Genomic DNA, 14,724 nt, shown 5'->3' on the forward strand with positions numbered 1-14,724 from the left:
CCTCAATATTACTTGGTGAAAGGTTTTAAGACACAAATAGGGAAAAATCTACCAAGGTTGTGTCATAGCATTTTTACGAGAGCCCTTGTAAATCAAGCTTTGATTTTTCTTTCATTTTATATTGAAGCGAGCTGCCACTTGGACATTAGCCATACTTTTCACTTCAGCAACTTCTCTGTGGCTGAATTACTGTCAAACCGTTAAATGTGCCAAAGGACTTTTCTCCCCATCAGTTTTCCTTACCCAGATCCTCTACACTCTGTGTTGAAAGCCTTTGCCCAGCAGAGGCGGCGACAGCCTTGAACCAGGTAACAAATAGTCAGTGTGGTGTTTTCACTTGCAAACATCCCAGAAAATGTGTGGCCAGGATGACGGAAAAGAGCAGAATCACCCCAGCTTCCCCAAGGCCCAGAAGGAGGCAGAGCCCTGGTTATGGTGGAGAGAGCAAGGCTAGGTTTTACATTCCCAAATGGAAGAAATTGAAGCAGGCCCACGACAGGGAGCACCTCTTCAGGACAACAAAAGTCTTGCTGGGTGTGCAAGTGCTGCCTTCGGCTGGCGTACGGCGCTCAGTCACTTTGCTTGCGGTGTGCTAAACGTACCGACTCTCTCACAGTAGCTGCAGGACCGTACTCTGTAGTGTTGTGACGGAGGTTCTGTTATTCGAGCATTGATACCTTACAGGCAGGTCAGCGCACCTGGATTGACCTTCCCACAGTCAAAACACAGCTTTTTCTGGGGGGTATCAGTCCAAACTAGAAACAAGTGTGAACCTGGGAAACGAGTAATGACTAAATGGTTGATATTCTGTTCCCCAGACCCCAGGAAGAAACCCGATTGCCTGGGTTGGAGCAGCACTGAAGACGGTGTGCCCAACGCAAAGTGTGGTAATTGCCTTGCACAAACCGCATGGTGCTGTCGAGACAGCCTCCACTCCAGACTGGCTCCTGTGGAGCCACAGATCACTCATTAAAATGACTTGCATCTCTACTGAATTTTAATTAAGGAAAGTGTGAGGAGCAGGTGTTAACTTGTTTTATAGACTCATTATAGTCCCTAGAGACTCCCTAGGCACAGTTAAATATAGTTACCAAACATTTAGAAGTTCCTGATTTTGACCCTTTTTGTCTCATTTATAGACTTGTATTTGTAGCAGGTATTTATTCATATTAATTTAAGGATATTGCTTTGAAGCCAGGCATTCAAACCCCAGGGGCTGCAGGACAAGTCCATCAATGGGACTTCAGCGGGGAAAGCCGCTTTTTCTGTCTGCAGCTAACTTGTGGAGAGATTGTCAGCTCCATCCTGCCTCCAGCTCATCATTTGCCTTTCCCCTTTACGTCTTCAGGGATGCTACATTCACATACTGGAATAGTTGCTATCTACCAGCTGCCCAACTCAAATCATCTGAAATTGCCCAGGTTAGTTTACACACTTTAATTAACAGAGGTCTCTTCTAACCTGTACTGTTTTGAGTGAGCGGAGTTAGAGAGCAATTACATGAACAGTTACAAACCCCAAAGTAACAGGGCAGTAATGTTGGGGGAGTGTTTGTGTGCGTGAGGCATGGAGAGATGCTCAGAGCAGTAAATTCTTCATAGAGCCAAAATGGGGTATGTGACGAAGGTGTTTGGCTCAGGTTTCCAACACCTATTAGATGCTTTTGCTGCATAGTAAAGTCAGCAGCCCCTGAATTGCTTAGGCTCGCCATACACTTATAGGACAGGCATAAGCGCTAGAAGCTGGAGCTCTCAGATACAAACCAGGTACCTATCGCTGATCTAGTTTCTAAACCTCAGAAAGTATCTCTATTATTTTCTGCAGTTAAGTGCCTGTCAGCTTGGCTTTTCTCACAGAGACATCCACCCAGCCCCTTTGTATGGCAGTAGATGGACATTTGTTCTTCATTTTCCCAAATGAAGGGCTTTGAACCTGTATATCCCATACTACCATCAAATGTTCTGCTCACCAGGTTACCTACAGGGCTGGCTTCCCTCTGATCCAGCACATTTAAACAATCAACCAGCTCCAGGAGCAGATGTTAAGAATGTACACCCTAGGTCATGCTGGGGAGCATGTCCTTGTTGTGGTAGTGGTGGGCTTATGATCAAGTTCCTGGTCTAAATGAGCAGAGTAGGGATGTGAAAACATCTACCTGCAAAATGAATCCCACAGCCACTCTGTTGAGCTGACATTCATCTCTCAAAACTTTAGGCACCTATCAGATGATTCTGAGAGTTACTTTAGGTTCCCTGTATAATGAGCAATATTGTAGAAGTAACACACTGCTAGAGAATTATTCAGATCTTGGTCTTTCCCTGATGAGTATGAAGAAGGCTAGTGTGACCACATTCATAATTAAAATGTCTCAGTTAAATATCTAGAGTTAAGGAGGAATCAAGGTTCTGGTGCCTGAAAATAGATCATAGAATCATAGAATGGTTTGGGTTGGAAGGGACCTTCAAAGATCACCTAGTTCCAACCCCCCCTGCCATGGGCAGAGACACCTTCCACTAGACCAGGTTGCCCGAAGCCCCGTCCAACATGGCCTTGAACACTTCCAGGGATGGGGCATCCACAGCTTCTCTGGGCAACCTGTTCCTGTGCCTCATCACCCACACAGTGAAGAATTTCTTGCTAATATCAAATCTAAATCTACCCTCTTTTAGTTTAAAGCCATTACCCCTCATCCTGTCACTACCTGCCCTTGTAAACAATCCCTCTCCAGCTTTCTTGTAGGCCCCTTCAGGTACTGGAAGGCCACAATTAGATCTCCCCGGAGCCTTCTCTTCTCCAAGCTCAACAACCCCAACTCTCTCAGCCTGGTTTCACAGGAGAGGTGCTCCAGCCCTCTGATCAACTTCGTGGTCCTACTCTGGACTCTCTCCAACAGCTCCATGTCCTTCTAATGTTGGGGACGCCAGAGCTGGATGCAGTACTTCTAGATAGTCTCTAGAAGTTGTCATCCTTGACTTCCAGGCTGAACTTGACCCAACAGGCATGTTTTGAGTATGTCTGCAGGCTCTGCTGTATGCATTTCATAGCTGAAGGTGTGCTATTTTGATAGCTCCGTCAGGGCTTCAGCACTGAACAACAGTGCTAAAGACTAAGGAGCCATGCAGACAGCCAGCATTACGGGATTACTGAACCCTGACTCCTTGTTACTGCACAGAAATGACACAATGTGGAATTTAGGGCACGGTAATCCACGGAGCAGTAAGACCTGTTATGATTCAACCTTTTACCATCAGCTGTAAATTCCCTTGTATGTATGTATTTTATAATAACTGGGCAGGACACAGTGCAGAAAGGATGTTGAAACAGGATTTTACAGTAGCTAATAAATACCATTTGCTGTAAAGAGAGCTCAACAAAGGCCATGAGATGAGAAAAACCCTATCAGTCCATACAAATCGTGTTCAAATTGTAATCACTATAGTAAAAACTTTAGTAAGGGACAGCATCACATTATTATATAGGAAGATGTGACTCTGATTCTTTATTTTAAAGGAAGCCAGTTGTGGGCTAGATCATGCTGGGTGCTGCATTGTCTAATGACTTGCAAGGTCAGGTTTTCAAGGTTTAAAGTGTTTGCCATCCTATTAGGATAAAAATGGATCAGCAGGTTTCTTCGAATACGTTAGAGACATTAAAGCTATTATAACTAAAGCCACTGATGATTAACTGTAAATATACAGAATCTTTGTAGCCAGCATGTGGAAGTAAAGGAAAAAAAAAACCCTGCAGAAATAATAAAACTTCTCTGATCTGTAAGACAATTCAACTACCATTCGGGGAGGCTGCACAGTCATTATCAAGCAGAGCAGAAATATTACTTTAAGCTCCTTAATCCCAGACAATCACATCGGAAATATAGAAGTTGATAATGACAAGTACAAAAGAAAAGATAAAAGATATTTTCAGAACATGGCATGTGAGAAACTCTGCCAAATACAGATTTGGTATTCAGACCCTGGCAATATCCCACAGAATTTACTGACTTTAAAGGACTCTTGACAACTTTCATTTTGCCTGCTCAATCTGTAGTAAGCTCTTTGTAACTGCCCTGACTTTGCCAAAAGGTGTCTGAGGTATTTTGATTCCTCACTCAAGGATTTTAGTTCTGCTGTCTCGTCTTCACCCAGAATGTCACTGGCATCCTGAGAGCTGCGCTGGGGCAGGCGGCACTGGCAGACACTGAGCCAGGCACTGCCTGTTTCAACCGCATTGCCTCTCACTGCTCGAGACTCATAAAAAAATCGCAATATTGAAAACACCATCTGCCGTGGGAAATTTGTCCCCACAATGAGGTATATGAGGGAAATGCCTACTGCAGCGACTGTGTGAACGCAGCTCACCTCACTCTGTTAGGCGGGAGTGTGCAGAGAAGATCCATTCTCCCTCCCTTTATTTCATGTAAGCAAGCAGTGGGAATAAAGTTTGTCAAAAGTTGAGAAAAATACTGTTATCTGAGATTCAGTTGAGAGGGACTGAATTCTGCTCCTCATTAGAGAAGTTCAATTCTAGAAGAAATCACGGAGATGCTGAGTAGGTGCTGTGTTTCACAAAGACCTCAGTTCAGATTTCACTTAAACATACATTTTTTCTTCAGTTCAGGGCTATGTAACATGGTGTACCTTGCCAAGGCTGTTGAACATGTTTAAGGGATTGCAGGAAGGGCTGCCCACAGCTGCCGGGGAGCTGGCCAAGCAGCTGGATGAATGAACCTAGAAAAGGGAGAAGTCCATCGCAATAGAAACTGGTGCTGCAGGAGTCCCTCTTGGTGCCGCAAGTCCCATCTTGCCTGTTCAAGTTAATGACTCGTGTAGCTTTCTAGGTGCTGGCCTAGACTGACACATGTAACACTACTTTTACTACCACCAAACCGCATGTAAGTAAGGCTAAAATGCATAGCAGCTTTTCACTGTGTAGTCAGGGTTTTCCATTCAATGGATAGTGTGAAGGTACCAGCAAATACTGCAGGATATGTACCAGCACCAATGCATACGTATGCCTACGTTATACACCGACTGTTCTGGTGTTTTGAAGATTTACACAGGTAAAGATGGCAGTGGAGTTTGAAAGGTGGAGTTTGGCTCGGTAAAGGCAAGCTCCGTGAAGAACTAAGTGCTAGTGCACACTAAGTACTTACCACAATGCAGCTGGATTAAATTCATCAGAGAAAATCACTGCCCTAGAGAAGAGTCTTCCTCAACCCTTGCTGCACTCAGTAGATATTTTGCTGTTGGAATTGACAAAAACATTAAGATAATAGTCAGCCTGAATCTGCAACAATCACCTCTCAGATTTCCAAAAGTTGCTTCTAAGATGAAACTGAAACTACTCAGGTCATCTCAAAGAAAAGCTGATGTGGAATAGAGCAGGTACAGATAGTCGTAACAGCGAGGTAAAACAAGCCAGATGCAAGGCTAGCAGGCAAACAAAAAGGTAAGACTGTATTTTTCATGTGAGCCTACAGAGGCTTGTTTAGCAGTTTGACTCTATGCCAAATAGCTCGCTGCACCTCTAAAAAATTGCTTTACTCTAAAAAAGTAATCTGAAAGATCCCTGGACTGCAGTCAACTTAATATCACACGTATCTGCTTCTTCAAAGCATTCTATTTGGCTCAGCATAGCAACAGAAGCATAACTATTAGTGGTTATTTCAACCTTGAGGTAATTGGATGCCACGCTACCCCACCCACTAAGCAAATAAATTGACTTTGATGTCCCTTTAATATGTCACAGAAGAGAAAAACAAAGGCCTTATATTTAGTGGTGTGAAAGAGATTATTCTAAAGATTAATATTTTCAAATGAATACTAAGCCTAAAAATAGTATTCGTAGTTCATTCTTTCAGCTCCTTGTCAGTTAAGGCTATTTGAAACATAGCATCTCCAACGACAGAGCTGACTTGTCAAGGCATTCCCTACAAATAGGGAAATCTTTTTTGTTAGAGTCATTTATTCCAAAGATACTCACCGAGATGGACTTGATCATGGTGGCCATCTACCCCGCAAGGCCAAAACCCAAATCACCATGCAATATCTACGGAGTTAGATGAGAGACGAGGAGTTAAAACTCATTGGATGCTGGTACATCATACTGCAGCTTCAGCTAAAGTGTAAAGGGATACAATAATAGCTGAGATTACTGCTTTGTATATCAAGGTATTTATTTTTTGCAGCACAGTTTCAGTCTCTCTATCTGTAGCTTAAAGTATACCCTGGTTCCACTCTAAATTCCACATGCTGCTGGGCAGATGTTGAGCAGGAGACACCACTTCTTGGTGTACTTGTTCCCCAGCCTGATTATTTCAATCCTACCACCAATTCCAGGGCCATTCGTGTCTGCATTAGGAGCTGGAACTCACCTTGACAGTTAGGTCCTTTCTATTTTCATGGTAAGTAATGCGACCAAGGTAAATATATGGGGAAAAAATCCTACATTATGAATCAGTCTTAATATAGGAGGAACACTTTAATGCTTATTCAGGCAAAATGTCACAGCAGATGTGATAATTCTAAAGTAAAACATTGATAGCAACACATGTGCTCTGACTGGAATTCAAACATAATAATTCGTTTATTGTCTAAATCTGTAAATTTTCAGGTGTATGAGCAAGCAATGCTTCCATGTGAATCTCAACTCTCTTCTTTCACATACCTATAGATGCTAGATATATTTTGAAGTTAAATAATGGCAAATGTGCCTTGGTACCTGCTTTAGTCTGCATTCCCTTTGTTTATTCCTAAAATTACATGGATGATATATAGTGTTGGAAAAAAACTTATTCAAAGAACTTGTTTAAAGATCAATTTGCAAATTGACTAATGACTTTGTACAGACATATATATGTACATAGACATGTAAAAAATAGAAAACACACAGGAAAATTTCAACTTGATACATTTGAAAAATATTAAGATTTGGAAAACATTAAGACATCTGGGTATACAGCACATGTAAACAATTTTGTGGTGAAACCAGAAGTGATGAATTGCACATTCACTGATATCAGCTACAATATAACAAAGTCAGCTCTTTCCTTTTCATCACTATAGCTGATGCTTCAGCAATAGACTTTGATTAAAAAAACCCCCAAACATAAAAACCAGTTCATGCCTTAAAAACATTTGTGTACAGTACAGTAAGAGTAACAGCATCTGGATTTAAATGAGCTACAAAAAATATCTTAACAGAAGCAGAATTGTAATACACCTATCATTGATCATCTTAATACCTAAGACATCTGGCTGCATTTTGCATCTAGTGATATTAATGACATGATATTAAACCCCTCCACTTGAAGGTTGTGCAGCCCTGGAGTTCCAGACTCAAGATTATATATTATATAATTTGCATACAATTATATTTCTTAGATAATCATATTGCTCAAAACCAAATGCTGACATTTTCAGTATTTATGCACAGCTCCTGACCCATCTTTCATGTAAAGCTCCGTGCCAGGGAAAACCTTACATAGAAATTCAGGGACATTTACTGTAAGCACAACAGCAGCATATTATAAAGAAACAGAAATAGTCACACTGTCTTACTAAATGTAATGTCATTGTCTAAATTAGGAGCTTTGTCAATATAGTGGAAAGTCTCATGAATTAGATATGTCAGATCCTCTTTCTGAGGATCCTCCAATCATCTAGGGAAGCCAAACTCCACATTGCATGACCATTTCCCATCATATTTCCGTGGATCTTAGCTGAAGGAGCAAGAATTCACAATACTTTAGTGGGGGATACAGACTGTGTTGAGTTTAAGGATCTTTGGCAAACCCTAAATGTGGAGTCATGAATTTCTAGTCCTACTTCTATCTAGGGCAGCCCCTCTGTCTGGATCTAAGGCCAATAAGATGGTGATTAGTTCTGTGCTATAATTTGTTGCTAACATTTCTTGAGCCTTCCTTTCTCACCAGCAGTAGAAGCTAGTGGAGGATTATATGTAAAATTGAGAAGGAGGAAGCATGCCACAGAGCTCAGCGGATCCTTCGTTAGATTCGTACTTACCTGGTTCAGACTCCCTTCACTAGTGCATGGTGGGAGAGAGTGGTGCCCTGATTGCCAACTTTGTGACTGGACTAAAAAAAATCCATAACTGGATAATTTGTCGGGAGAACAGTCCCAGGGGGCTTTGCTCTCCGTTGCCATTAACCCACCACCCAGCTGCTAAGCCTGGACCATGTTTGGTTTCCCATCAGGGCACCATAGCTGCAAATGAATGTGCTGTCAGCATTGTGGCAGGGGATCAGCAGACAGTTCCCCCCTAAAGTGGTGAAGCTTCTCCCTGGGGTTTCACCCATACTAGGTCTGCAAACATCGGTAATGCAGCTGGGCTACAGCATGAAACTAGTATTCAGAGAAGGACTTATTACTGCCAAGCACGAGACGCAGGCAGTATATTCTGCTCCCATCACATTGCATCACACACTCATCATGATAGATTAAAAACCAGACCCCAAAGTTCTTATATGTGCTTGCAAAGGGGATTTTTCTTCTGTTTGTGGTACTGACTTCACACATTGGCAAGTATTTTATAAAAAATCATAAAAGAAATGGCACTTTCATGTGGGAAGAACACTTGCTGGGCTTACAGGCCAAGGCAGATGCTGAAGCGCATATCTAAGAAGTCTTCCTGCATATGGCCATTCTCCTAAACTGGGACCATAAATAAGGTTATGTTAACATATTCATTATATTTACATGTTACATTGAGACAGTTATAATCAGTCTCAAGTCTAAGTAATCTATCTCTATATTAGCTTTAGAACATGCAAAAAATAGAGTAGACATCTATTCCATCAAAGGGGTGTGTTTTCACTAAAAACACTAGAGTTCAAAACTTGGCATCTTCAGTAAAAAGTTAATAGACATTTTCAAATTGTATAAACCAAGTGTCTAAATAGATAAGGTTTGATATCGAAGGGAACGTATCCACATAAAATAAAACTCTTTAAAATGGAATGTAGCAAGTTTCTAAATACATTCAAATATTACAGTGTCTCTATAAATAGAAAACTAGATAGTGCTGAAGAGCTAAAGCAGTCCTTTCCAAATCGTTCAAGTGTATATATTTCTCTCTCTCTTTGCTATCATTAATACGCAGTTGCTTGAGCTACAGCTGTTCTAGCCTTTGGCAACAGTTCAAGTAACTTCCTCTCTTCTCTCCTTTGCATCCCTCCATCTTCCATTTTGACAGCACAGAGTTGCCAAGGCACATCCTGATTTCATAAAGTTTTAGGAAAAATGCCACATGTCCCAAACTCTGTTGGTGTGTGTGCAGCCAATCAAGGAAGCGTGTCATAAATTCACCATGGTCCTTTGATTGTCACTCAGGTAGCCGCACATCTCTAGTCCCAGCGCTTCATCCAAGAGAGGCTATGTGCTGACAAGCTTCTTCTTACTTGCACAGAGCCTGCTGAGAAGGATTTCAGAATAAACTTGATTTATTGGACCTCGGACATGATATGGGGACTGAGAATTTGTTGCATAGTCCTGCAGTTGTGATGGTTTGCTTTGACTGCCGAAATATTTCCCCAGTGTATAGTGCCTTGATAACGTCATTGTTATGTGTGGACTTTCTTCAGAGGGATTGGATTTCACCACCTGCAAAAGAAGTAACATAGGAGGATATACAGCTGTGCGTACAGAAACGCTGAGACAGTTCTCCACAAAGCAGTCCTGATACTCTTACCTTGAGCTGCAGGTTGCTCACAAAGAGTATTTTAGTAGGCCAACTTGTTATGTTACATACTAATTAAAGTGCAAGATCTTACTCACTTAAGTCTTGAAATCTAAATGTATTGGCCCATTACACTCAGTTGGTCGATTCTGTAATGCCTTTGTATATTATACTCCATCCTCTTCGTTAGAGACAATTTATCTGAACAACAAAATTCATACTTAACAGCTTGTCTGTATATTTACCATGGGAAAAAATAAACTCAGGACAGCCCTGACTTGCAAGAAGGTTTAAATCCTGCTCTGATCCCAAGCACTTGAGGAACATATGCTGTGTCTCAGCTGTGAGCCCTACGAGAATGTCTTGCTCTCAAGTCTTGATGCAAACCTGGCCCAGCTCCACGTTGAGATGAACACACTTGTGTGTCATGTTTCTCCAAGAAGGGAGTTACAGTGCAGTTTAACATCCCTCTCTCTGGGGCATCACACTGACATAACCACAATGTGGTTCAGTAACTTAGTGCAGAAGAATACTCCTCCTTGGACCCCCAATTATGTATAAAGCTCTGGGATTATCATGTTCAATTTGTATGGAGTAAACAAATGCCCATGGGGCGAATGAGAGAGAAAGTGAAAGGTATGGTTGTCAGGGGCCTAATGACTGAGGGGGGTGGTCTCCTGTGAGATGCTGAAGGTCTTGTCTCAGTGAACACACAGTCACTGCTGAATAATGAAGCAACTTCAGGAGAGACAAAACCTCAGAGCCTTGCACAGATGCAGGACAGAGGAACCCCACCCAAGCACTGGCAAATCCAGAGAAAGCAGAAAAAGGGCCAAGTGGTTAACTTATTTTAAAAAGAGTAAATATATTCTGCCTTGATAGCTCTGATGCCCATCAATTTTCCTACTATATCAATCACAGCAGACACTTGAAAAAGCAGACTTCATTTGCTAATGCATATATTTACGTGGAAGCATATTAGCTTTTTAAAAATGTAAGGTATATTTACTGTCACTGAACAATCAGAAACAATGTTCATATGTAGTGAAGCTCATAATAAATGAAACAACTCATACAAAATTAAATGTGAGTGAAGGAATAAAATGTGAAAAGGCTTGAAAGACTGGGCAGAAAGGCTATGAGGGAGCTGGCTGAACTAAAAACTAAAAAAAGACCAGGAATTATCCATGTAGAAAATTAATATATCCTCTGATCAGTTTGATACAGCTAAGCCAAGGGCTGTTATTTGTTTTCATGCCATTACTGCAGGTTCATTTTTCTAAATTAGTGCCTTAGATCTTACAACTATTTCAAAATGATGCCACCTTGAACCAATCACCCAAACTGCATTCCTGTTAGGCATAATCTCCCAGGAATGCAATCTGATGTTCATCCAGCAGCCAGCCACTGATTAAGATACCAAAATCCCAGGGTTACTAGTTTCTATATTGTGACCATGATTTCATTGCCATTAAGTTAGGAAATAAATCTGAATAAAAAAATAGGTTCCATAAAGGTCTTTATAACTGCAGGCCAATCTACTTCTCCATATGCATTCGTGAAGAATGAGGTAATTAAAAAAATCAGGTTTGCATGTGTGCATAGAACTAGAAGTACATTTGAGCAGAAAGTGTCAGAGTTATGCAAGATTTTTTGTCCCAGACCAATATAATCCCTTTATTAGTCGAGATTCCTTGGCAATCTGAGCGAAGATTGCAGGGTCTACAGAGCTGCAGGTTTCTATGCTATCAGGGTGACCCGAGGCCCTCTGAAGTGGGTTCATGGGAACTCAAGTAATTTATCAGGACAATCAGGGGAAATAGCTTTCTGTTTGGCCAGCTAGTAAGAACTAAATGAGAACTGCTGAATGCATTTCTGTTCTTGTTTTCTGACTGCACAGAACGGCCAGCCTTCTGTTCCCGCATAGCTCAGATGGCATTTACAGAGGGGTGCCGTCTTCTGCGAGTTTAGGAGGTCATTTTTTAAGAGAAAGAAAGTGAAAGTACAAAGCAGTAGATTTAATCCATCTCGTCTGGTTTCATAAAACATGAAAAGTGCTGAGATTTTATTCTGTGTTCTTGGCTCCTTCCTCAGAGGCAAAATGCCACTTTCCTAGTGCAAACTGCTTCAGCACCTGATGAAACTCCACTTGCCCGGATGCAGAAATAAACTGATGACAAAACTGTTAAAACTAATGAGGTACCAAAAGCATTCAAGGACTTTCTTTTTGCTTTCCTCAGGGATCAAGTCTGGTTTTTGGTGGCTGATGGATTCTCCTGGTCACATCTATTCCTCTTTTAGGCACAGCGACCTCTCAAGCCTCATTAACAACAGCTCCGTAAGCCAAATTCTCCCGTGATCATCCCCAGAAACACATACTCTCTGTTGAGATTCCTCCAGCAGAGAAGCAAGGCCAAACCTGCACATGAGCTCATACAAAATGATGGAGGAGTGCATGAAAAATGCTGATGACCGATCACACCCTGTTGTTTTCCACCCAGTTCCATATAAAGCATCTGAAATATTTCACTTTGAAGCTCTCCGTTTCACTCAAAAGCTCTGTGGAAATGGCGAGCATCAGCAATGACCCACGAAGACACCAGCATCTGGATTCTAGACAAAAAAGAGTCAATATAGCTGTCTGGGTGAAATGGAGGGAGGCATTTACTCCATGGGACTATTTATCCATTGCATAAATATCTGCTCTGTGACTTACTCCCTCTTTTCCAGCTCCAGTTGGACTGAGCTGTGTTTGTGCCTCTCTCATCTACTGAGCAGAGTAGATTAAGGGATTGGTTAACTAACCACGCCTGCTGTGTTTGGTCCCAAAGTGGGATGGAGGCCATGGCAATGGGCTGAAAACATGTGAGCTGCTGAGGAGCCTGAGGTGGAATCCAGCTGTGAGGTCAGCACACGAGGTCAGACGGGTCCGATAACGCTCCCAAACCTGTGCTCAGTCCCAGTGAGCCCCACACTGCAGCAGAGCCCCAACCAGTGACAGCTGATCGTCTCCCCACTCTCTTTTGGGAATGCATTTGTTGTCCGGTAGACTGTCTCTGATATTATATCTCTGCCTGTGATATTTAAGGAGAAAAATCAAAGCCTTATAGTTATTATTTTTTTTAATTCTAATTTATGTAAAGGTGACTGCTGTGGCTGAGAGAATTAAATATAATCCACTGGTTACAAGAAAATAGTTAGGCTTGCTATGCTAGTCCTTGGCCAGCAGACACCGCAAGAACACTCCAGAGCCTATGCTTGAGTTTTACTATCATCACCACTGAATTTTAGTTTGTTTGGTTTAAACTACTCCTGAGTTTAATTAGCCACAGTATATTTTGTTTTTCAGTGTATACTGTGGGTGTCTGATGAAGGAAACCTTATTTTTAGATCTTTGCTTTTTTGGGATCTTTAAGGAAAATATATCTCAGCTGTCCTGACATTTCTTCACAGCAAAAATTAGTGCTTCCACTTCATTCCTGGTGTCACGGCCCACCTTTGTACCTGCGAAGCTCTATGGAGCTTCTGTGCTAGCTCTGCACACATCCAGGTTCTGGGAACAGGCTTGGGCAGAGTGAGGCTTACGGAAAGACAGGCGTGACTTGGCAAAATAAGCAAAGGGGTTTTACCTTTCTCTTGAGAGATTCAGAAAATGTTTTGGTGGTCTCTCTTATTTAAAGTAATTTTCTTTGACAGAAAACAAGTTCCTAAATTCATGTTGGAAAAACGCTAGCATTTCAGTTGTGTGGTTGATAGTTTTTTTTAACATTTATGCACTTTTGATAACTCTAATAAAAAAAGTTCTAGGATTTTCTCCATAAGAATTAACTTGTGGAGCTCTGTCTTCTAAAGGACACATCAAATCGCTTGTGTCATTATTCTAGTCAGTAACAAACTCCTGAGATTTCTTCCAACTAGTAGCTTCTTACTGGCTCAAAGCCCACAGCTGACTGTGAAACACCATAAATTCATTAACTCCTGGCTTCAAAGAGTTATCTTTCATGGCATCCTTTTTTCACCTCCAGTTTTAACTTTTCAGTAACAATTTGTTCTCATTCTATATTTCATTCTATGAAAGAACGTGCACCTGTCATCTCTCTTTTGATCACTCAGAGGAAATGCAATCTTCCTGAAAGCTATGACAGTTCAAGTTTTATGGTCCTAAACAGATTTTAATGGAATAAATTGTGGTAGTTTCCTAGTCTTTTCTTAAACAGACAACCCAGATTCATTTCATAAGAATGAAGATCCTTGTAGCATCACAGGAAATTTCTTACTGTGCTGAACATGACTTTATCTTTAGAAGTACCAGAAGGCTTCTCTGTCCTTATATCCAGCAACAAAATGAGGCATGGGGTTACTGATGATGTCTGAGTGCACGATTCCAGTTTTCACTGGAGAAATATTTTTTGCTGGGAATCAGGAGCTAAGCACCTGGAAAGATATGAGCCTCCTTTATTCCTCAAAGCTTTATCTGCTTTTCAAAGGGAGTAACGTCATATTCACAGGTCTTCTTTACAATGACGTGTTTGGATTCTCAGCAGACTGACCACTTGTAACAGGAACCTGGGAACTGGGCTTTTATAACAACAAGCTGGTGTCATGGGTATGAGAAAGGACTTGGTTGGAAGCTACAGCAAGAGTCTGGTGGCCTTGGTGACAGTTCTTTAACTGGTCTATGCAAAATTACTGTCATCAGTCTTATGGCAGAGGGTACCTGCTTACTTAACTGCTCAAAAATTATACTCGCTTCTCCCATTCAGGGTTGCCTGCACTAAACCAGGGGTGCAGTTCTTCATTTGCTATACATAAGGTACAAGAAATGCAAAACTAAACCAGATACCTCCTCTGCTGATGGGGAAGAGCACTCACTATAAAAAGATATACCACATACTCAAAATACATTTTAAAGGAAACCAGAAAAACTTTAAATATCTTGTTTTTCAAACTCTTCACTTTCCTTGGTTTGGCAGGCTCTGGGCTGATTTTGTGCCTAGATATAATAATGTGTTTGCTTATTCATTTTTG

The 14,724-nt window shown here is 41.4% G+C and overlaps 1 protein-coding gene across 4 annotated transcripts in view; it reads right to left on the reverse strand.

The window, feature by feature from the left end:
* Nucleotides 1–6,719: 6,719 nt before the first annotated feature.
* CPED1 (cadherin like and PC-esterase domain containing 1) overlaps nt 6,720–14,724 on the reverse strand; it is a 153,330-nt gene continuing 145,325 nt past the window's right edge. For all 4 annotated transcript variants that reach the window (XM_054813359.1, XM_054813358.1, XM_054813355.1 and 1 more), the window contains one exon: nt 6,720–9,620. In XM_054813359.1, coding sequence (XP_054669334.1) covers nt 9,393–9,620 — 228 coding nt within the window. In that variant the 3' untranslated portion in view covers nt 6,720–9,392. The remainder of the gene's footprint in view (nt 9,621–14,724) is intronic.

The sequence above is a fragment of the Grus americana genome, chromosome 1 (assembly GCF_028858705.1).
Source record: "Grus americana isolate bGruAme1 chromosome 1, bGruAme1.mat, whole genome shotgun sequence".
Classification (NCBI taxonomy): domain Eukaryota; kingdom Metazoa; phylum Chordata; class Aves; order Gruiformes; family Gruidae; genus Grus; species Grus americana.